General features: G+C 28.7%; 1 protein-coding gene across 1 annotated transcript in view; it reads left to right on the top strand.

Annotated features, from left to right (window-relative positions):
* LOC116777093 (zinc finger protein 362-like) overlaps window positions 1-19,254 on the top strand; it is a 36,951-nt gene extending 17,697 nt beyond the window's left edge. Inside the window, exons 2-3 of the mRNA XM_032670447.2 lie at window positions 1,734-1,868; window positions 16,651-19,254. Coding sequence (XP_032526338.1) covers window positions 1,745-1,868; window positions 16,651-18,200 — 1,674 coding nt within the window. The 5' untranslated portion in view covers window positions 1,734-1,744 and the 3' untranslated portion in view covers window positions 18,201-19,254. The remainder of the gene's footprint in view (window positions 1-1,733; window positions 1,869-16,650) is intronic.
* Window positions 19,255-23,906: the final 4,652 nt, after the last annotated feature.

Genomic DNA, 23,906 nt, shown 5'->3' with positions numbered 1-23,906 from the left:
ATCTGTCTAATTAATTTTATTTATTCCATTAAATCAGCTATTCCTTTGTAAATTAATTTCAGGAATACGCTCAGAAATTAGTTCAATACCACGTCAAAGGATAAAGCCACTTGCAATCATTTAATAGATTCCGAGTTTTATTAAGATACAAAATCTTTTATTGCTTGTTTTGTGAAAAAGCAAATGAATGTTCCTTGTAGCTTAAATTACATTTCAATTTCAATTATTGTTTTTTTACTACATAGTATGATTCAATGAATTTATTTTACACATTTAAATTTATCACTGTTGATTGCAGGAATATTTCATATCTGAAATTTCATGGAAAACTTTTAATTAATAACTGAAAACTTCATTAGGATATATTTCAGATTCAGAACATTTTGTTTTATAAATAGGTGTTTTAGTTAGTTTAACTTGTTCGTCGTTAATGCAGTTTATTATTAACTTAGTTCTTTTTTAATATTTACCTTTTAAGTAATTGTAAGTGAAGAGATAGTAATTAGATTAGGTAGAAGGTAAGGCGATAACCGAAATGTTTGCATTGCGAAAAATATTTAATCCGGTTATTTAAGTGGAGATCAGATTTAAGAATTTACTTCAATCATAATATAAATACTTTTTTAATTTATATTCAACAATATATGCTTCACTTATTTAAAGAAAATATATTTTAATAACCCAAAATTTCAAAGAAGTAAATATAACTAATACAAGGTTTCTAATTATGCTTGTATAAATATATCATACATTTATAAAGTCTCTCATTATATTGAGGATAGTCAATGCTCTGCACTGTTTTAAACTTTTTATACTAGATTAGCTATGTCAAGAAGATAGTGTAGTCGTCATATAAATGAAATACAACGGAAAATTACTGTTTAAAGCGATCAGATCACACACTTTTCATAACTATTATAAAATTTTAAAATAAAATATAATATCAGTAAAATAAATTCAAATTATCCTTATATTTTACAAAAAAGTAAGTACCGGTTATGCTGTAAACTTTTTTTAGTTTGAAAATATGAAAACCTTATTGAGTATGTAAAAAAATGAGTGCGATTTCACTGCCCGTTCCCCAGTTGCCCGACGACTAGCTACTGCCCTTTTGTAAAAATAATATATATAATATATATATTCAACTACCAATCAACCAGAAGTATATTTCAAATGACTGGATTAAATGAAACGTGCTAAGGTTTTATATGAGTGCTTTTCCAAAAAAGATATGAAGTGAATTTTATTGTATAAATTTAATAATATAATTTATTGATGCAAGTTTTTTAAGTAATTATGATTTAAAAATCTCTCATTATATTTGAGATTACACCTAAAACTTTCTTTAGAAATTCAGAAATATTTATAAAAGAGTAGAGTAGAGGCATTGCTAAGCGAATACATTAATTGCACGACAAGAACTGTGTATTTATGAACAGACTTGTGCAGTGCGCTTTGTGAGTGTACAGTTACTGGCTTGGGCTTTTATTCCTATAAGTATATTAAATATAAGGTAGAAATCTTTATTATAATAATTTATTTTATTAAATTTAAATATAAAGGACAGTTTCTTCTTTATATTCTTGTCCATTCGAAATCTAGTCCTATTTGAAATTTGTAACTTTTTAGTTCGCTGACATGGAATATGCTTTTTATGTGTATGATAAGGGTGGAAGCTGTTCATATTGCAAGCAATATTATTATCATGTAATATTAATGTGTGCCTCCCTCAGCGTCGGCCGCGATGCCGCGCTGTTACATGGTGAAGAAAGGCCTTCGATTCGATGACCCGCCAAGCAGTCCTCCTGGCTTCCGAGACGAGTCGCCGATCAGGGCAGACAGCCCGTCAGACAACCTCGTGATCATAGGTAAAGATTTTAACATTCCTAAACCTTTTCACATGGACTTAACTGAAATAAAGAGAAAAACCCAAAAAAGTTTGTATTGTAGCGCTTTCGTTTTCTGCATATATTTATTGCAAGACTAAATACTTAAAATTAAAAAAAAAAAATATTTTTTAGTTAAAATACATGTCTTTACGGCATAATTTACATACGAACTCATGCTTTGTGGGACAAAATTATAACATATTTGATCAATCCAAATGTGACTATTTGCTGTAGCTAATAATTTATTTACAGCAAATTATTAAAGTATTATGAAATGTAAAGTGTCAACAGAGGGTTTCCGTAGTTAAATTCATTTTGTGTTGACTATTTTAATCAAGCCAACCCTTTATTGAATTAATTAAAATGAATATAATCATTTACAGTTGAATCATGTTATAATTAAATAATATGTTAGATATTGCCGATATCACTATGAGAAGGTGTTAAAAATGCGGTGCACAATACGAGATATGTATAATGAGCTATTCAGGCATTAATTCAAAACTTACTGATAACTTGAGTGCTTGTTAAGTCTATAGCTTAAACAGTTGTTGAGAACAAGACTTTAATGATTGCTTGTAAGTATGAAACTAGTGTAATTAAACAACACGGTCATGCTTGTACTGGCTTAATATCAGGTGAAGTTTATTATTACTCAAGACAAATTATAAGCTATCGATACTTTCAATACCTCAACGGATTCTATTGAAGTTTATGGAGCTGGAATACAGCGACTGGCAGTCCAGTAACTTATAATAGGTAAATAGAGAATATAATAATATATTATATAGATAAATAATATAGTACACGCAATTTGGAATAAAAGAAAACTGTAATGTATTTACTTTCTAATGGTATAAATAATAATAATAATAATAATAATAATAATAATAATAATAATAATAATAATAATAATAATAACATCTAAAGATTATGAAGCGTAATAAAAGTGTGATGTGAAAACGGATTTTAATATAAATTTTGGCTTACCAACCTGATTTCGTTTGTCTTATTTTATTATTCATTCTTTCCTTTGTTGGGATCGAGTTGACATTGATAGAGGGTATTGTTTTCCAAAAATCAGTGACGAAAAATTTGATTGCATAAAATTCAGAATGATTTATAAAATAAAATCTCTTTAACAATTTTAGTAATTTGTGATATTAAAATTATATAAATGTACAAAGTTATCAAAAATGTCTTTTCGAATATACTTTAGATGAAACTATTTAATAAAAATAACCACAGAGGTCTCATTCTACCAATTAGAAGATATTTTCTAGACTTGTTTCTTTAAAAAAGAAAAGGTTTAAAAATTACTTTAAAACCTTTGACTTTCTTTTATGTCAGTAAATTCTTCGTCCTAGTATTTAATTATCCGTCGCGGTTGAAAAATTCCATTATTTATTTCAATTTTAAAAATAAATGTACGAAATTTAACATACTCACTGAGTAAACATGAAGTATTTATAGGCTTTTGTAAATATTACTGAGTTGAGTTTATGAATACATTCAAATTCATTGAAATTAATCAATACGAATTCCAATATTGATATTTGATAGAGACTGGTGTGCTATAAAATAAATAATTCTTCAAGTCCTATTTTGAACAGAAATTTACATTTATACACTGAGACCGTGAAGATGAGAACATTCATTATGCAGGTATGCGTAAAAGCTTCAATCAGAAAATCATGGTACATATATCTATAACTTAGAAACAAGAGCTAAATACAAAAATGTTTACAAAAACCTTATTTGCGGTCATGGAGTTCATCATGTACAATAACTTAATTAAACAATGTCTAAGCGCATTCAGTTTACTAAAAGATCAACCTAAATCATAATATTTAAATTAAAACTCGGTTAAATTGATATTGGCGGATATAAATAAATGTAATAACCATAATCGTATCTATTAAAAGCCGTTTATAAATAATAGATTTGTGGTTTTTGAAACGTTCTATGAAATGAATCATTTGAAGCATGTTAATTAATATATTTGACAAAAGATATATCTGTTTGAAACGTCATATCATTAATTAAGTTCTATTATCAATTTGATGGGAAATTGCTTTGGTCATAGCGAAGTAAATCGCCAGCAGACGGAAAATGTAAAGCAGATAAGATTCAATATAATTATAGTTCCAGGAGTACTCAATGGATGTTAGAGCGTTTGAAGTGTTTGAACATGCGAGTTACTGTCGCTTTCAATCTGTTCTGATTGAAACCCTGAAAGCCATGGATCTGCATCTATGGACAGGCTATAGAAATATATATGGATAGGTAGCTCATCGATTGATTGTAGCTCGTAGACTTCAAACAACTAATTACAGTGTGAAATTAGAACTACATTTATGATATTTTGTTTAATATCTAATGTTTTAAAATACATTAATTTATGTTTTTTATCTTAGATATGTAGACGCAACCAAATTTAGAAAAACTTCAACTGTGTCATTTATTTTTTGTCCAACATAAAAAGAAGTAAATGATACATAATGACTTTGTATTGGATATTAAAAAAAATCACATCCTCAGAGTTGAAAGTACCATAATAATCTAAAATATGAATACAATAATTCAACAACAGCTTTTTATAAAAACTGTAATTTATTAAATAATAAAATTAAAAATCCTTTAACATTATGAAGTTAGGGCCGGCATGAAAACAATACAACATTCCCAACAACAAGAATAACACAAACTATTTGCGGATCGAATTTCACCATAAGACTCTAGAAATTGTTTTATATTGCATCACAGAGCATCATCCATTTGTGGAAAATTCTGAAATCTATTTTGGGAAATGGGTCCCACAATAACTATCTTAAAGCAGCTTTGAAGGGGATTATTATATTTTATCACAATATGGTTTTCAATAAATACGAAAGTGGATCACGAATGAAATCTCTTAATAATTCCGCATAATTAACTAATTAAATTCTGTTTCACTTCACACGAATGGTGTATTATATATTATGAGCACATATCTCGAAATGTTGACGGACATGTATTACAAGGGAAAATTAATTACGCAGCTGGCTGCAGCATAATCAGGCAAGCGCATAGGTTAATTTAACAGTAAACATTTTAAGTTTTATTTATATTATAATAAATGAAATAAAGTAACTAATTATTATGACACAAATATATATACATGTATAAATTTGTATTTTTTTCTCCAGCTTATTAATTGTATCAATTAATAGAAAGAGTATTAGGCTGTCACCAGAATAACTATAGTTTGGGACAATACGTAAATTGACGATGTAATTGGTGTGCGGTTTCCAATCCATTAATCGAGGCGGCCAACAATTGGCAAGGCTTATTGTCTCTGCAATTACGTTGTATATTAAAATAATTATAAAGACGGTCTACATATTACTTATTAAAATAATTAATTATCTTTTAACTTCCCATTCAGATACAACTTACTTGAATATGTAAATATAAAATGTTTTAGCTAAAAAGAGTACTTTCCTTCACAATTTATCAAATAAAAGTTGTTCTCTATTTATTCAAAACTAAGGAATAGAAAATGCAACTTTTATGATACATAAAAATTTACCAGTTGCTATTCAATAGGTGAAGCCCGCTGGGAGTAGCGGCAACGCTAGCCGCATTTTCTCTCTGAATAACAATGCTAACTAATTCCTAAAGGCTAAAATAAACCTGTGTTTTTGTTACTGAATTACATTATGACATATAAAATATGCGTATCAACATAGTTATAATTCAAAGTATAACATTTATATATAAAATGTATGTGTTCTTATTTATAAGATTATGCTTCTATTCTAAGAAGCTTTACACCTTTGAATAGTTACTTGAACCTTGTTATTCATACGTGGAGGCGGTTTAAGTTTTTCTTCTTTTGCGGAGAAAAAATAAAAAATATATATATTTGTAACAAAAAGTTTTTAATAACATGATAGGATGAGTAAATGAACAGCGACAGTTGCGGCTTGTAATGTGGAAGTAATTCGATAACATTTTTAATTAATACCCTCTCATTTAAATTGTATTTTCGCATTAACAAGCCGATCGAACGCTAGCCCTTTGATGGTAAAGCCCGCGGCGGAGAAACAGTTTTCCGTGGGGGCTCAAATCAGAGCGGCGGATACATGTAGCTAACTGCATATTGCTGCAGGGTTTTGTCTGGCTTCATCGACCTATACAACAACCTTAAAACCCATACCTACAACATTGATGTCTGTTAATTCCTTGTTTTAGATTCTTTACTCTATTTTTATTTAAAGATGTGAACGTATTAAATTTTAATCCTATTTTACGTCCTTAATAATTCATTTAAAGCGTTGCCAAAAAAAATATATATCTACAATTACAAATCATATTGGATTTTCCAATAGTATAGGAATGGATACCTTCATTCAAAATGAAATTAACATTCCTAATTAACTTGCAAATCTTAATATCTGATGCTGTTGGTTTTAAAATTTGTTTATATGAAATATAAATAATGTTTTGTGACTTAAATCTTCATTACAGCTCTCATTTGATACCAATCTCTTACAGAGATAAGAAAAAAAAAATTCATTAAAAAGAAATATTAATATAACAATGATAATAGCGCCTTTTATCTTAAGGACTTTTATTAGTACTATCAACATATTATATCTGACAGGAAAAGTTTGAAAACTACCTAACACATACTTATTAATTAATAATAATGCAAATGGAAAGCCTCAAATATAATTTAATTATAAATGCAAAATCTGTATTCACAATGATTTTAATCAATAGTTGTGTCGATAATTTATCATAAAATGGATAATTACTGGAATTCGCATACTATCAAATACATTTAAACTCTTAATCATATAGCCTTTTTTAAGCTCATTTCCACACTAACTTTTTTTTTATAAATATTTAATGATTTTAAGTTGTTCGTTTATATAAAAAAAACTTTAATAACGTTGAAGATTAAATATATAACATTGTTATTTAGACAGTATGTGACTTTTTTAACCATAAATAATAAGCCAAGCCGTTAGTAATTAAACAGAAATGTAACTGAATAAATTTCAAACATCAATATTTCAAAGAAGTGAAAGAATATTTTCTACAAAGCAGAGCACTGATTTGCTAATATTTATCTTTACACGTCCCGATAAACATTAAAGTTCGAAAAATAAATTAGCTAACCGGTTTGCTGTTTTGTTTTCTCAAAAGAACTTTCATAGCTTACTTTCTTTGATGATGAGCATATAGTAACTTTTATAAACGACATCTATAATGGAGACTTTTCAGTGACTCTCCTTTTTTATTTAAAGATTATCAAAAAATCTATGTAAGTTCTTATTACAGCATTCAGAATCTTTCGAATTTTTATTTAACTTGCAGTTGAATTTCAGATATTCATATTTATTTTTAATAAAAAGCTTTAATTGAATTAATTATATTATACAATAGTGTGAATTCTATAAAGAGTTATAAGAGAGTAAATAATTAAAAATATTAAAGCAAGAACTTTGTTTTAAATAAGACAAAAATAATATTTTAACTACCAATTTCCAATTGAATGTTGAAGGTCTCTTTGAAAAGTAAGATTGCATTTCCATTACCCTGACAAATGAAAACATATTTATTTAGAAAAGTACATTTTTTATGAATTCCTATAAGTTTAGTGTTTATTGGATCAAGTTTCTAATTTTATATAGTGTTTTCAAGTACCTTTCTTCTTGAAACAGGTAAAAATTATACAATTTTATTATAACTCTAAACAGGTCAGTTTAAAAATACAAAAAAATAAAATTTTTCTGAAACGTCGTCTGAAAATAATAAGTTAATATATCGCTATTTCATAAAGCTCGAAAACAAGTGAAAAGAATTTATGGTATTTAATTTATTTACGGAATTGTCTAGAAATGTTGTGTATATTAAAATAAAAATAGGTCCTAATATCATAAAAATAATGTTGAACATTTTGTGACAGGGGACAGATACAAATATAGATTGAGCGAACAAAGAACTTAAATATTTGGTTTGAATTCGTATCCAGAGGTGAATCTTTTGGTAAGCTGTATGGGCAATAAAACGAATATTTAGCTGTCACATTTTAAACGACAGGTGTCAATCGAAATAGGATTTTTGTTGTATAATACTACTTCTTATACTTACAACAGTACTGTTTTTTCAAATCCTAAAAATTTGGTAGCAATAAAATGTTTAATGTAATTTCAAAATATTATTATAACATCAAAGGCTTAACCAACATATTTTCTTTTAAAGTGTAATTAATTTTAATAAAATATTGCCTTAAATTTTTAAACCAGCAATAAGTTAAAACAAAATTGAAGTGTAGTTGATTGCAACAGTAAAATATACTGAGATGTAGAAAAATAGAGCAGCCACAGATTATTGACGCAGTCCCACTGCTCTTGTGATTAAGTAGGATATTTAATTATCTCCGTATAAAACTGCGAGCAGTCTATTGGTTTACAGGAGAAGCAAAAAGAAATCATTACTGAAGCGGTAATCGCACTAAAAACTCAGTTTAAAACAACATTTGTTAAGCATTGTTACTTTTTAATTTCACTGTGTGTTTTATGAGTACATAGAGTAATTCCGAATCAAAATTAACTTTTATAAACCGAACGGGCCACGATTGGATTTTTAATGTTTAGAAATTATAAAAAGGTTTTCCAGTTTTTAAATATTTGTTTTGAATAGGTTTTTGCGTAACATACACATTAGAATTTTGCAGATTTATCAAAATCTGTTGAAAGTCACAATAGTATACGTACTTTAAAGGCGACACTGTCTTAGAGCGGATTGTGAACGTGTGGTTTGATAAAAATTAAAACATTATAAAAAAATGTCAACGATCTAAAGCAGTTGCCACGCTTCCTCATTATACTAACTACAAAAACTCGCCTTATGAACGTCGGAGCAGTAAAGTATCGCATAAAAAAAATTATTGCTTCAAACCTGTAATTCTATTGATATTTTTATATTTCTGAGAAATTTAAATGTATAAAAATATACCTTTTGATTAAAAAATAAACGTTTGCATACTTAAAATTTACTCAATAAGAAATAAATGAATGTACTAACAGTTAAACATAACATCAGAGCTCCAGGGAAGTTGAACAGAGGTAATTTTATAAGTAAGCAATAAAAAACACACATAGACACCATTTCAGACTTTCAATATCCAGATGATTAAATGCAAGTATAAAGCGAACAAACAATCTGCCTCCGGCTATCTGGCTAATTGAATGTAACATAAAATAAATTTACAGCTATAAAATCAAAATGTTTGTTATTTTTTTCCATTGCAATCTGCTATCTATATAAAAATCAGCGTTCAAAATGGATTCTTCGATAATCCGTTTTGAATATCATCCAGATAAAATATTGCTTCACTTAGAGTTGTTTCGATTTAAATTCTTTTCAATCGTTTCATCCATAAAATACTTGAATGTTATTCAAAATGTAAAGTATAATACCAGGAATAAATACTTCATCGCTCACTTTTTTATAATAATCGAGGTATTATGATAAGTCCTTACAATCAAAAATGAAAAGTTATAATCTGAGATTAGTCTTCGCTTATGAAAGCAATTGCCCAACATTTGCATTATAAATTAAAATGAGTGACTTTTTCAAAATTTCGAATAATATGTTTTTTGATTAGTTTACGTTCTATTTCTTAATTTTTTACGAAACCAAGGAATACTATTCGATGAATTTAATTTCTCGAATATATGTTTCCCTTTATAATTTTAAATTAAACTTGAATTCTAAGATTAATATATATTATGCCATTTTGAATAAGAAATCAGGAATGTGCATGAATATCTACATAGATTAAATGGTTTTTTTTAGACTCACATTATAAAACACATACGTTTTGTAAGCAGGCATACTAGCCTCATACTTATATTTCAGCAGAAACACATGCTATTTAGCAGAAAAGACACAGTACTATTATTTTTTAATTTAACGTGAAGTGAACATAGCCTTGTTTCATTATATATTTTATAAGGTTTAATTTTAAAAGAATGGTACAAAGTTTATTATGTCATAATGAATGAACTAATAACAGTGAAGATGTATGTGTTTTATTACTGAAACAATTTGTTCAATTACGTATTTAAACATTCTCACAAAAAAAACTCAACAATTTCAAGCTGTGTTGTTGTCAAAGGACTACGGTATTTAATTAATAGCAGCGAGAGTTATGAAAAACATTATTATGTCTTAAATTGAAATTTCAGTGACAAATATTGTTACTAGTAAAAATAAGTGTATTGTTAATAATATGTAAGTTTTGTAAAAATATATAACATTCAGATATGAATATTTCATTTACTTAAAATTTTTGTCTGCGTAAAGACGCAAGTAAACATTTTCGGTGTTATCTGTTGTATTTTCGGTCGCTAAAAACCTATGGAGGTTCTGAGCGACACCGGACTGTTACTCTGATCTCTTTTTACTTTCGTTTATTGTTCTCTATTGATCCATATATTTAAAACTCGTCAACGTTGGTTAATTAAAAAATTAAACGTTTTCTACTTAAAAGAATAAATTTTAAAAAGCAAATAAGTTTATTATTACTAAATAATTTTAGTAACTGACTTCTTGAAATTTTTGTTTACAATAAAGTAAGATTCTTCTTTGAATCTAGATAAAAAATTAAATAGCTAAACACAAAGACTCATTAAATGATTTGTCGATTTGAATTTGAGAAATATTTACTATTAAGCAGGTATTTAACAATTTTCGCAGTCATGCGTTGTAAACAAATACTTCAGATAAACTTAATATAAAGGTTTTTTTTAAAGATCTTATCACTTTTTTTATTTTTATTATATAAAAAATATAACTATTCCCCATGGAGGAAGTACATAATACGTATATATTCTCTTTATTTTTTAAGAAACTTAATTAAATAAAATCATGAAACAAAGTAATGTTGTAATAGCCCCAGTACTGCTCCGTACCAAGCGCAGCTCACGCGGAAACCATCCCTACACCGTCACGACGGGAGCCAACCAACGACAAAATAACTTTTTTGTTAAATTAAATGCCGACGAAATCACGTGTAAAGGATTGTAATGTATTTGTAGTAAAAGTTACAAAAATATTTATACCATTATCGTTTCTGACTAAAGTAAATGTATTTGTAATTTATATATTGGAAAATATATTCTTAAATTGACATTCAGACTGTCACTCACGTAATTTAAAATAAAACGTGTAATTCTGACACTAATAATAAAAAAGAGATTCTTCAATATATAAAGTTATGGAATTATATGGAACAATTATTAACTTATAAGATGGTTTTTAGATAATCTAGATTTAATTAGCAGGAAATGCAATATGTTGTATAAATTTTAAGTTTTAAGTTACACAGAATTTAAATTTAATAGCCATTTAGATATTATTTACAACGAAGATATTTTTAGAATTTTATGAATACAATACAAGCTTTACAAAAGCTACCGAATGATAAAATTTTAACATGACAATAGTTTTATAACAGCAAGTATGATTATAAAAACTTGATGTGCACGGAAGGCTTAAAGCCGGTCTATAAGCTCTGTCTGGCTTAGGGAGTTGTCAATTATTGGGGGCGGGAAAATCTCTACATAATTATATACTCACACCTGTACTCATAGGTTTATTGGTATAAAGATATTTCGCCCACATTCACACGTCTACATACCTATGAAATGTGCATATTCCATGAAATTGTAAGACCGACAAATCCTCTACGTTCTGTGCTGCCTGAAATTTGAAATTCTATATCCATACAATACAAACATTGCTTTCAAAACGTTATTACAGTTAAACTGAGTACTTATAGACAGTAACTACAAATTGTAAATGGATTTGTAACAATATTATTGGTGATGAGATTTTGTTTGTTAATATGTATAATCAAGATACGGTTAAGTTGTTTTAATCAAATATCTATTGAGGTTCATGAAGTTTGAGTCGGGTAATAGTTATTTACAATGGAAAATTCAGTTTTCAAAAATAACTTGAATAATTTAATAATTACAGGATGAGTAATATTAATGAATAGCTTAGATAGTTCTAGTTAAAATCAAAGCATGTTCACAAAATATTTTTCCATCATATCATAACTTAAAGTAATAGTTTTAATTTGGCTAAAGTTGTCCGTCGGGCCAGGTAGCACTCTCACTCTGAATTTCGTTCGATTACTTTGAAAGTTGGATGCCGCAATAATCCCTCTCCTCAATTTTCTTATCCCATTTCTCATTCAGTTTCCTAAACCTATCACAATGCCGGCTCTAAACCTGTTCGGGGTGTCTGAGTACCGCGATAGGCAATATCCATGCGAAGTGCTCTAATTCTTCTATCCTTTGACAAAATATGTATAAAGTATCATTATAAAGTACCGTCCTATGTACCACAGTACATAATAAAATTTATATTCAATTCAATAGTGTTAGTTATAATAATACCTTTATTAAGAAAACAGAAAGTCTTATTTGAAATTATTCGTCGCATATACTTCTTATTTTTATGGAAATTGAACTAGTCCTTTGCCGTTATATATTATGTAAGTATTTAGGTGAATTTTATATTTTTTCATACACTTGTTAAGCTTGTTAAACTATAACCTATTTTAATATAAAATCATTTGTAATATAGCTTTTGTTTCATATAGTATAAATATACGGAACGAATATAATAAAATTGAAGAGAAATTCAGATGCATTGACTAACAGCCTTTAACGGGAACACTTTACACATGGTTGCATCGTATGAACCTGATATTCGGACGTTGAAGAGAATCATATTCTGTGACCGTTCTCTATTCAAATATTGTAAATTTGCAGCAGCATTTCCTTTATAATCACTTTTATCGTTTTTATAAATAAAAAACGTGAACTTTGGGCATATATAATAAAATAAAAACATTCGTAATATTTATTATAAAACGAAAATTCAATATTCAATATTCAATATTCAATTCAATTCAATATTAATCTTCGGTATCTTGTAATTTTATACGACATAAATAATTTTAATACTTATTTGAATATATACTTAAACTTCTTAGATGAATAATAACAAGAAAGTCTTAAAACTCTTTTCATATCAGTGGGCCACTTTACTAACTTGGATATATTTCCGACTGAGAAAATCGGTTTAAAATACTCAGGGTAATTCATTTTCGGCACAACACTCTGCACCATACAGTTAATATTCTTTGTTCTGAGTTCGTTACGAAGATGTGTAGCTTGTACAGATTCGTATATACATAAAGGTACATTAAAAGATTGTATTAATGTTATACCAAAATTAAGTTATTTATGTCATCAACAAAATTTTATGTTTTAAAATAATTCATAAAAGCTGGACAAAATTTAATATTATCATTCTAGAAACGTGTCAAGTAATTATTCACATGGGAATAAAATTTAAACAAAATATCTCTGACATAATCATTAACACAATGTGTTTGTGCAAAGTTTAGGGTTAAAATGTCATTATGAGAAGATGCGTGTTCCTGATAGTAATAGAACAGCGAGCTTCTTTGTAGTAGACTGTTGATTACTTACAAATAACTTCACCTTAATACTCTTATTTAGATTATAACGTCACTCACTCTCAGTAAAGGGAACTAATTTGATTGCAATTTCAAGTGGACTATAAATAATGACTATATTAAAAAAATAATGATATGTTTAATTTTCAAATTAAATTGCTTTCGTTCAATGTCTTTGTACTCATAGGTTTAGTAATTCTGTTCATTAATTAAAATATTTTCTTATTATATTGTGGTTTTGAATAATAAACTATTATTGAATAATTAGATTTGTGTTACTTCAGTACAAACGGAGACAATACAGTTCGGAATAGATAATAAATCCGTCTTAGAACTTTGGTTTGTGGTGTGGTGGAGAGGGGAAAGGGGAGATAGGATTTAATAATGAAATATCAAGGCATTTACGCATAGATTGAAATGATTATGTTAGTACATAAATGATTTCCTTAATATAAAGATATATATTTTATGAAAGTTTTCTGAGTTTAAAACTATAGAATTGAATTATTATTATCTTAAATTTAACTATGATTTTAAAACGAAATTAAAAACACAGAATCCTCCACTTTTAAAACAATAAAGCAGCAGCCTTCGATGCAAAGCCCTCAATAGTCCATTTTGTTTTGCATAAACTCTACCGAAAATATTACGCCACACGTTTAAAATAAATATACATTCAGAATTATACATTCAAAATGTTATTAAAATCTTTTCAATTTATAATATAATTGCTTTTATGAAATATTAGAAGAACAATATTGTCTAATTTATATGTTGTTTTGAGAAAAATACTGTTTATTCGGTTGACATTGATACAAGTGTATTTATTAAAATGTATTTATTAAAATTAATATTAGAATATAGTTTTAAATCATACTTCGTTAAGGTTTTATTTTAAGAAGTAACAAAACAGAATATTAGTCGGTACAAAATGAAAAATATGTTTTTAATTGAATAAGTTAGGTATATTAAAGGATTGTTTATAAAAGTTTCTGGAATAAATTATTTTATTCTTCAAAGAAGAAAAGAGTTTAAATTTGTTTGATTGTAATAATCAATTTCTCAAATATTAGACGCAGACTACTAGTGAAATTTATAGGATTTAATACTCTCAAAGATAATGTGGCCGTCGTAGCCAATGGCTACGTCCGTAGACATCCCAGCCGTTGGCTACATCGATTGTACATATCTTCATACGTTCATCGTAGCAAATGAAGATAGATTTATTTATGTGCCATAATAAATGTATTTTATGCATATAAACCGGTTCAAGGATATTTAAATAAAAAATGTGTATGTTTCAAATACACTGACGTCATTTTATTGGATACCAGGTTTATTGAATGTAAAGTTGGCTTATTTATTGTTTGAATTAATAGCATGCACCAAACCTTAAATAAACAATATATTTGTAAATATGTTACTTTATTTATTTGGAAACTAAATAGCTTACGATTAATGCTTCCTATTTATTTGTCAAGTTCAGTACTCCATTTTATTACTCTTGATGTATCCTGGAAGTTAATCGTTCAATACAAATTACACCAATTGTCCTTTTAGTATTTGAGTCAGCTCCTATAAAAAGTAAATATAGATATATGCCTTCTCTTGTTTTCTGTCTGGAATCTGGATCTCTAAAGTTCAAATGACATTATGAAATACTGAAGTACGATTTATATTTGTTTTTTGTCGTATTTTGATACGATATTGTTATTTGTAACATCTTATCGTTACTATAATACGAGTATTAAATAGATGAACAAAATTTTTCAACGTTTCAATTAGGTTTCTTTGAAACATTTTCGCGTCAACTTTACTTTTTGATAAAATATGATTCAAAATATTTTATTCCATTGACATACTTTATATAGCAATTCTTCAGTTCAACGAGTCAGAGGTGCTGTCTGAAACCGTGCTCCTTGAGCAGAATTACGGTACAACATCCCTTTTGTAAAGAAATATATATGAACGAGGACATAAACAATACATTTTTAATAAATTATCCATTAAGTATAAATAATGCACACAATAAATTTGTATTCGTTGACAGATTTCGTTTAGTTGTTATGATTGCTATTTGCTACATATGAATATGCCAACTGGGAGATATAATGTATAAAGTCAAAGTGAAGCTGCATGATGTTAGTTTATATGAAATACAGTTTATAAGTAAACTTTATAACGAAGTAAAACATTAGAAAATGTAGTAGGTGTAAAATGAACTTGACTGTAATCAGTACACCCACAAACCTTGGAGAGGCAATTAAAGGAAAAGATAGATGATTTTCTGCTGCAAAGGCTGCTCATACCTCTATTAACGTTCAACAGATCACGATTTATATTAAAATTAACGGACGTCCAACCATAGGAGATAATTGCAACTTATTGAAGTGAAAGCTTGCCCGCTTTGGTGTACCGTATAATGTAATTAAAATTGAACGACAAAGTTTTAAACAGGTACCAATAATTTAAAATGAACCGTTTATTTAACCACAAAACAGTCAAATTATAACATATATATTATATTGGTATATTTATAAAGTAAGCTTAAAAAATATAGCTATTAATATTTCAGAGATTTAAATATTGACTTTAATAATTATTATATATATATATATTAATGAAGGCTTAAATAAATATTTAATAATTAATACGTTGCTCCAGTTACACATGGATTTTATTTTTTTATTTTTAATCATTAATGTGGGAGCGTACGATGACTGTCCTCCTTGTATACAGATCGTTAAGCCTTAGAGACTCCTTTTTAAGTTGACTTCACGGTTAAATTTATGTCACGTCTTGTTTTGCTTACTCCCTATTCCATCTTTTCAGAATTGAAGTGTACTTTACCAGTAATATAATGATTCTTTTGCTACGTTTTTGTGTGTTTATTTTCAACACTCATGGAAGTTAATAAAATAATTTTTTCCCATCATATTTTAATAATGTTAACTTTTTTTAAATAAACTCTTGATAGTAATTGGAAAAACAACATTAATTTAAAAGGATACATGGAAAGACTTTCAAATTTTTCTTTGGGAAATTACAAATTGTTTCCGAAGTACATTCACATAGCATGCTGAATTTCTAGACATAAATTTGCTTACCTCACAATTATAGCTGAAAAATTTTGTATTTCTACTACTTTATAGGAAAATAAAAAATATTTTTATTTTTACATTTTTTAATTGTTTCTTGTTACAGAACCAGAATCATCAGCAGTCAACTATGAGGAGATAGGAAGCACACCCATTACTGAACGAACTGCTGAAGAGACAGAGGCGGCTCATGAATTATTGTCTCTCGCGCACAGCTTGCCACCTCTGCCGCCAGTCCCACCCCTAACACCAGCAACAACCGTGCCGGCGTTGCCGCAGTTCCCATCGCTGCCATCTCTGCCACAGGTGACGCAGCTGCCTCCGCTGCCGTCTCTGTCGTCACTTCCATCAATATCACCACTGTCATCGCTGTCAGGACTGCCTTCTGTCCCTCTCGTCTCCGTGCTACCACCGAATGAACCTGTCGTCCCAATTTACACCTATACCATACATCCTACTAATATATATATAATAGCTGAAGAGTCACGTGACCCCACGTATAATAACTCTGTGCCAACAATAACACCGATTCCTTGTGGCATCGAATATACAATTGAACCTCAATTAAGCTATCTTGCTTATCAACATGTACCGGAGGCGGTCATGCCAGTGGGTCATATATTGCTCCCTGCAGCCGAAATAATACCTAATAATAATCGACCAGAACCAAGCAGAGTCACTGATGTAGTGGAGCCACCAAGCAGGCTCCCTTGTTTAATGGAGCCCAAACGTCCAAAAATCAAACCGATTAATGCTCCAAGAGGGAAAAATGCTAAATATGACTGCAAAGAATGTGGCAAGCGGTACGCTACATCTTCAAACCTGTCACGCCATAAGCAAACACATCGCAGCCTTGATTCAGTTGCAGCGAAACACTGCGAGGATTGTGGCAAAGTATATGTGTCAATGCCAGCACTTGCGATGCACGTTCTGACTCATAGAATGGGCCACGTTTGCGGTATATGTGGTAAACAATTCTCAAGACCCTGGCTTTTGCGTGGTCACTTACGTTCCCACACGGGAGAGAAGCCTTATGACTGTCCATACGAAGGATGCCCTAAGGCGTTTGCGGATCGATCAAATTTACGTGCACATCTGCAGACTCATACAGGTGACAAAAAATTTGAATGCTCAAAGTGCCACAAAACTTTTGCTCTAAAAAGTTACTTGGCCAAGCATGAGGAAACGGTGTGCTTTCGAGATGAGATTGCTTGTGATCCGGAGTTAATTCAACCTACAATACCTGAAACATCGAGTATACAGTCTGACAAGCCATCAGAGCAGCTTAATACTCCCTCAGTGGGATTTGAACAGCCTGAGACGTCTCATAACCAGCTAAACTCTCCCCGTATTCAGGCTCCGCTTGCAGATGAAGCTCGAATAGACTCAGATTGTATTCAGCTTGAGACTAGAGAAATTAGTGATCAAATTATGTATACTGATTCTCAGACTGAAGGTATCCAGGCGGAAACAGCAGTGAGACGGTATGAGCCTCTACGTCCCATCGGTATACGATCTGATTTGGAACCTTTGTCACTGGAATTAGAAGATCCGCCGCAACCAGCAGTGATACGTTTTGATCCGTCTTGCGTTTTGCCCGAGCCAGAAATTATACGATACGATACGATGAATCTGGTGCCTGTGTTCGCGGAATAATAATATCAGAGCTGAGAAAAATTGCAACGAAAATCTTCTCTATAAACTTCTATACATCTGTATATGGAATCCATAAAATATTGGTAAGAATTAATTACTCCGACGGCGGCGGCGTAAGAAACATGATAAGCAATAATTGTGTACCTAATAATTATATGGCTCTTTCTAATAATAATTTGAAATGTATTTTTGTCAATAATACATAAGTCGGCTTGGACGGATATAATTATGTCAATTTATGACAGGAGCCCGCTATGTTTTAAAGGTATTGTAATTAATTATACGTAGTAATTTAATTAATGTTACATGACGCCAGGAGCGTTCATGTGACGATTAGATTAGTAGATACAGTGATACGTAGAGACTTAATGAAACCGTCGAGCTGTGGTACAAAGAGAGCAATAAAGTAATGTGAATAAAAGAAAAGGGTAGGCGCACGAGTAGCGTGCAATGTGTAGTAATTAGCGACCCGCTGTGGAAGGACCAAATTGTTGCCACTTTTGCCACTATCTCGCTATTAATCATAAATTGAATCACTGTCACCTGCGACTACCACCTTTCGACATGCGATTCTTTTAACATGCCTATAACAAGAATATACTGTAATATATTACTTACATTTTATATATATTGACACAACGACATCAATATTTTATTATACAAAATAAAATAACAACCTCCAGTTTGTTTTATACCAAAGGAAAACAGAGATCTTTTTTGAGTTAATCTAAATATCATAAAATAGTTATTTGAGATTATTCGTCTTTGCTTAGTTATAAATCTTAAGCAAATAGATTGTAGTCCATAATAGAATAAGTTTACAAAAGTAATTTGAAATTATGATAATTGGATATAGGTAAGAATAGTTATTACACGTTATTACTTGAATAATTTTTTGGAGATAGTCACAACAAAGTGCAATTTTGAAAATATATTTTTATAGCAGCAAGCTAAGAGTGTCTAGTCAGTATTTGGAATATTTAAAATTGTTAATATTAAGATAGCAGTCATGAATTAAATAGTTATTATTGGTTTCTGTTTTAAAGAAAGAAATGACGAAATCTTAAGACTTTACCTAGTTTACGTTATCCTTTTAACTTTTAAAAACAACTGAACAGAAAGAAGGAAATATTAATCACTTAATAATTTAATATAAGCTGACGTCAATATATGTCTATATATTACATTTTAAATGTATACTTGTAGTTATTTTACTCAAGTTCAGAGTAAAAATTTGGCTGTTAAGTGAATTCGATGTACTTAATTCCTAAACAAATTTTTGAAATACGTTTTCTATATGATCGTTAGACTGTATTTTAACAATTTTAAAATCTCTTTAGTGATCACATAATACAAAAACATAAAAACGTAAACATAACAATAATTCAAATAAAAATAGTCATAATGAAATAATGTCATTTTTTATTAACATAAAATATGAAAGAATGTGAAAATAAAAAATGCTTTTAAATTATATATGAAAGAAAAAAAGAAGGATTAATGAAATGCAACCTAGTTTTGAAATACAAAACAGCAGACGTCGAAAACTTATTGCGAAAAAAGAAAACATTATTCAAAAGCGTCTCTACAATTTTATCGAAGTTATAAGGTTAATAATTATAGACGGATATCTGTATTTCTATTCTCGAGACTTAGGAAAGTTATACGTTCATAATTATACTGGTAATATTTTAGGCACATGTCAAATTATACTAAATTATAAGTCACAGCTCTAACACGAGATCCAAGGATGGTTCTTTGTAGAAAAATAAATACATGAAATAGGAATGTTACAAAGAATTGTTGAAGGATATGAAATGATTAATACCAAATACGGGAAAAGCAGCGTTACGGGTTATTTACTATTATTATTTTTAAGATTCAGAATAATTATTTTAAGCTTTTTTAATATTACAAAAAAAGGAATTTGTAATAGAGATACAGAGCGTTACGTAACGTAACGTGATTAGTTTTTAATTAAATCAAAATAAAAGGAACTGATTAGTATTTGTTGAAGATACTTTTAATTTTTTTTGACTAAACTATTATTTTTTTATTATGTGACTCTTTAAGTTTTTTATTTCTATTTTATTGAAATGTTTTCCCTTACATGTTATGTTTTTTTAAAGATAAAGTTAGGCGTCGTATACAAATTTGTGTTGTTAACATCAGTCAATTTTATTACTCTTTGTCAATTCTGGGATAAAATATTTTATAATAATTTTACTTAAGTACTGTAGCGTAGTAATTTATAAATTGTTTAAATTTAGTGTTGCCTAAATTATAAGTTTCGAATGATGTCAATTTAAAAACAGTTAATTAAATGTTAAAGACAACATATAATTGTAAGATAAATGTGCGGTTTCGGAACGAAGCTTGAAAAGACTGATAGCTGTGTTGTTGGTAAAAATAAGTCGAGATATGGAAGGTTATATTCAGGAATAAACAAGGCAAGTTTACCACAGTTCAACAGGATTCACCGGCTCAGAGTCACTCGGCCTATTTGTGAAGTTGCTTGATACGAGTTTATCACTCTTCGTAATAAATTCTTACTGTCAATTACAATTTTAAAATCTTAAGCATAACATTTTCTTTATAAAACAATATAACATTGGCATTTATACATAAAAATAAAGTAAGATTCGAGGCTTTTTAATTGAAACGTTAAATACTGTTGCTACAGAAATTTCGTCTCTCACTTTTTCAGTAAGTAGTTTTGATTCAAAGGTTGGAACATTGTATTTACCGGTGACAGAGACGTCAAAAGACTGGTGTAAGGATTCTCTCTATTGTATATTATAACATTCTACGATCATTCCATTTTAATTGGTATATCCTTTGTTCATTAAGGTTCAATACATATGATGTACTCATTAAAATATTCCACAATACAAGTGAATAAGTATTAAACCGTCTGAATATTTAATGTATATTACTAATGATTTCTTTGTAAATTATCAATTACCGTGTATAGTATTAACCAAAGACGAATATAAAACAATTTATAGTTTAATTACTTGATATATTAATTGTATTTTCCCTTTTTAAGCGCCACATACGTATAACTAAATTGTTACTGTCAAGTTGCAAATTTCTATGTATTGGGAGTATTAATTCTATCTCCGGGGTATAATTGTACAATGAATATATAAGTCAAAACATAATTATTCTAAAATTAACCAAAGCAATACGTTGTTTAGAACAATCTCACTTTACTCAATATTCATAGATTTGATGTTTACAAAAGAATTTTGGTTTTCGATAGTAGATAAGTGCTTTTAGTAATTTATATACTCAATATAATATTTAAGATAAGAATGTTTAAGAATATAATTTTTAAGAATATTTGTAAATTATTAAAAGATAGTCTTTCTGTTATAATAATTATACCTCCACTTTTTTCGCTATGCTAAGGCTAAGCTTCTAAGGTCGATATAAAAGCAACCTGTATAATGCAAATTAGCGAGTAGACGAATTGAGTGTATATTTTCTGTACTATTATGTATAAGCTTGACATATAATCATGAATGTTAGCAAATACATTTGAAAAGTTATATGTATTTTGAGTATAAGGTTTTTTGATGATATTATTTTTTAAATTTAAGTATAACGAGCGCAACTGTTGAAACAGCACCTATTTGTTTATTCTTAGTCTGATAAAAAAACGTGGAAAGGCAACAAAAAAAAAATACACACAAAAGATTGTTCATTATAAATGAAAATTAAATTATGAGACCTTTTTACATTGCACACATTTACAACGAATTTTTGCGAATTCCAATACACCATACAAGTATTTTAAAATATATTTATTAATAATTATAGTTACCGTTTGTCTATACAGCGGATACTAGCAGGTGAAATACAACGACATTGATCTTTAATATATAATAATTAATTAACAATTATATAGAAACGTAAAACAAGGAATCACCTTGTGATTACGTAAGGTAAATGTAAATTTTCAGTCTCTTAAATACAATAAATTTGAGCGTATATCCAAAGTTATCAGACTATTTAATAGTGACGTATTGTAAGTAATTATAAATAAAAAAAAACCGTTGTACAACGATAACGTTTTTCGTCTTTGATCTAGATGTGTTTCAGGTAATTATGTTTCAGGTAATCATGTAATGTAAGCCTGTTAGATTTAAGTTATGTTTAGTTATATTATTTACACATTCATAGAACTTAATATAGATATGTAAGTACATTACCTAGTCATACCTATGTCACATATACTTAGATATAAGATGTTAATGACGTCAATATCTCTACACGAGCAACATATATGATATGCAAATGTAGTACAAGCAAGCGTTCTCATAGTATTAAGTGCATAAACGTGAAAAGTGGAGATTAAAAAGCCCTGCAACAAGGACGTTATGCAGAATGCATTTAGCGATCAAAGCACATAATTTCGTCTGCAGACGAGTTTGTGCTTTTCCGTAGTTATATAAGTTTATCGCTAGAGGCGAACGGTTCAACAACGAAACGGTTCAAAGCCTCTGTTAAACCTAAAATATCTTTAACATCAATGTACATGTGTATGTGAAATGCTTCTACTGTAATTTTGAATCAATAAGGCTTGTTGTGCGTTATAGGAAATTTTCTATAAACTAAAAATATGTTTAGAATTAGATGTTTGAAGTTATCTATCTTCGTAATAAAACTTGTAATCATAACTTTAAACATTCCTAACATCAATTAATGTAAAATGTTCACAAAAGGTAGTGTAATTTGGATCATGTACCTAAGTTATTTTGGTTATAAATTGTAAACCAAGCTAAGATACGAAAAAAAAAATGTTTGTATAGTCTTTCGCTTAATAACTCCATAATCGCTAATTCTAGGAACATCATTAAATAAATGTAGTCATCTGAATGTTATATCATTTATATAACCTTTTAATTTTTTTGTATTTGTTGAAATATCTATCATTTATATTTAGTTTAAAATATAAATTTGTAATCTTTAGCTGCATTGAAAACAAGTATAAAATATAATACTTTTTTATGTTCCTTATACCACATGAAGTAGCATTAATCAGAACAGACTTTTAAAAGTCACGAATAAACGACTTAAGGTTGATTGTTTTTCTTAAAATACGACTAATAATCGTAAAAAACAAATTTGCGAGATTCATTTCTACAAATTAAAGGTAATGATAATTATTTTTCATTGACAATTTATAGGAAAACGGCCGAATATATCTCGAGACATAAAATAACGCATATGAACGTAGCCACATATAATCAAAGACAAAAGACAAAATAGCACAGTAACAGGCACTGTTAATTGTATTAAAAATATTATTCTTATATTGATTGTAATAAAAATGATTTTAAAGGACATAACCATGTTTTCGCGAGCGAATTTTGATGCTTTGTGATGGGGAGATAAAAAGTAATTACGCATCCCAGATTGTTGGCTTTGAAATAGTTTTGTGGTTGTTATCGAACATGAAAAATTTGGAAAAATGCAAAATTGAACCAAAACAAATTAAAACGACAGTAAAGTGAAGTCTTCCGAATAAACAGCCTTTTTTATTAACTTATATATTTGATTTTTTACACTAACGTCTTAATTGTATTTGATTACTAGTATTATATACAAGAAATTTTTAATCGGTGATTGTAATGGGTAACGTACTATTTCTTTAAGTCTTTTGCAGTTTCTAACTTACACAATAGTGAATGGGACGGT

Source organism: Danaus plexippus, chromosome Z, assembly GCF_018135715.1.
Source record: "Danaus plexippus chromosome Z, MEX_DaPlex, whole genome shotgun sequence".
Lineage (NCBI taxonomy): Eukaryota > Metazoa > Arthropoda > Insecta > Lepidoptera > Nymphalidae > Danaus > Danaus plexippus.
Note: the sequence above shows the minus strand (reverse complement) of the source record. Positions and strands in the feature narration are given on the sequence as shown.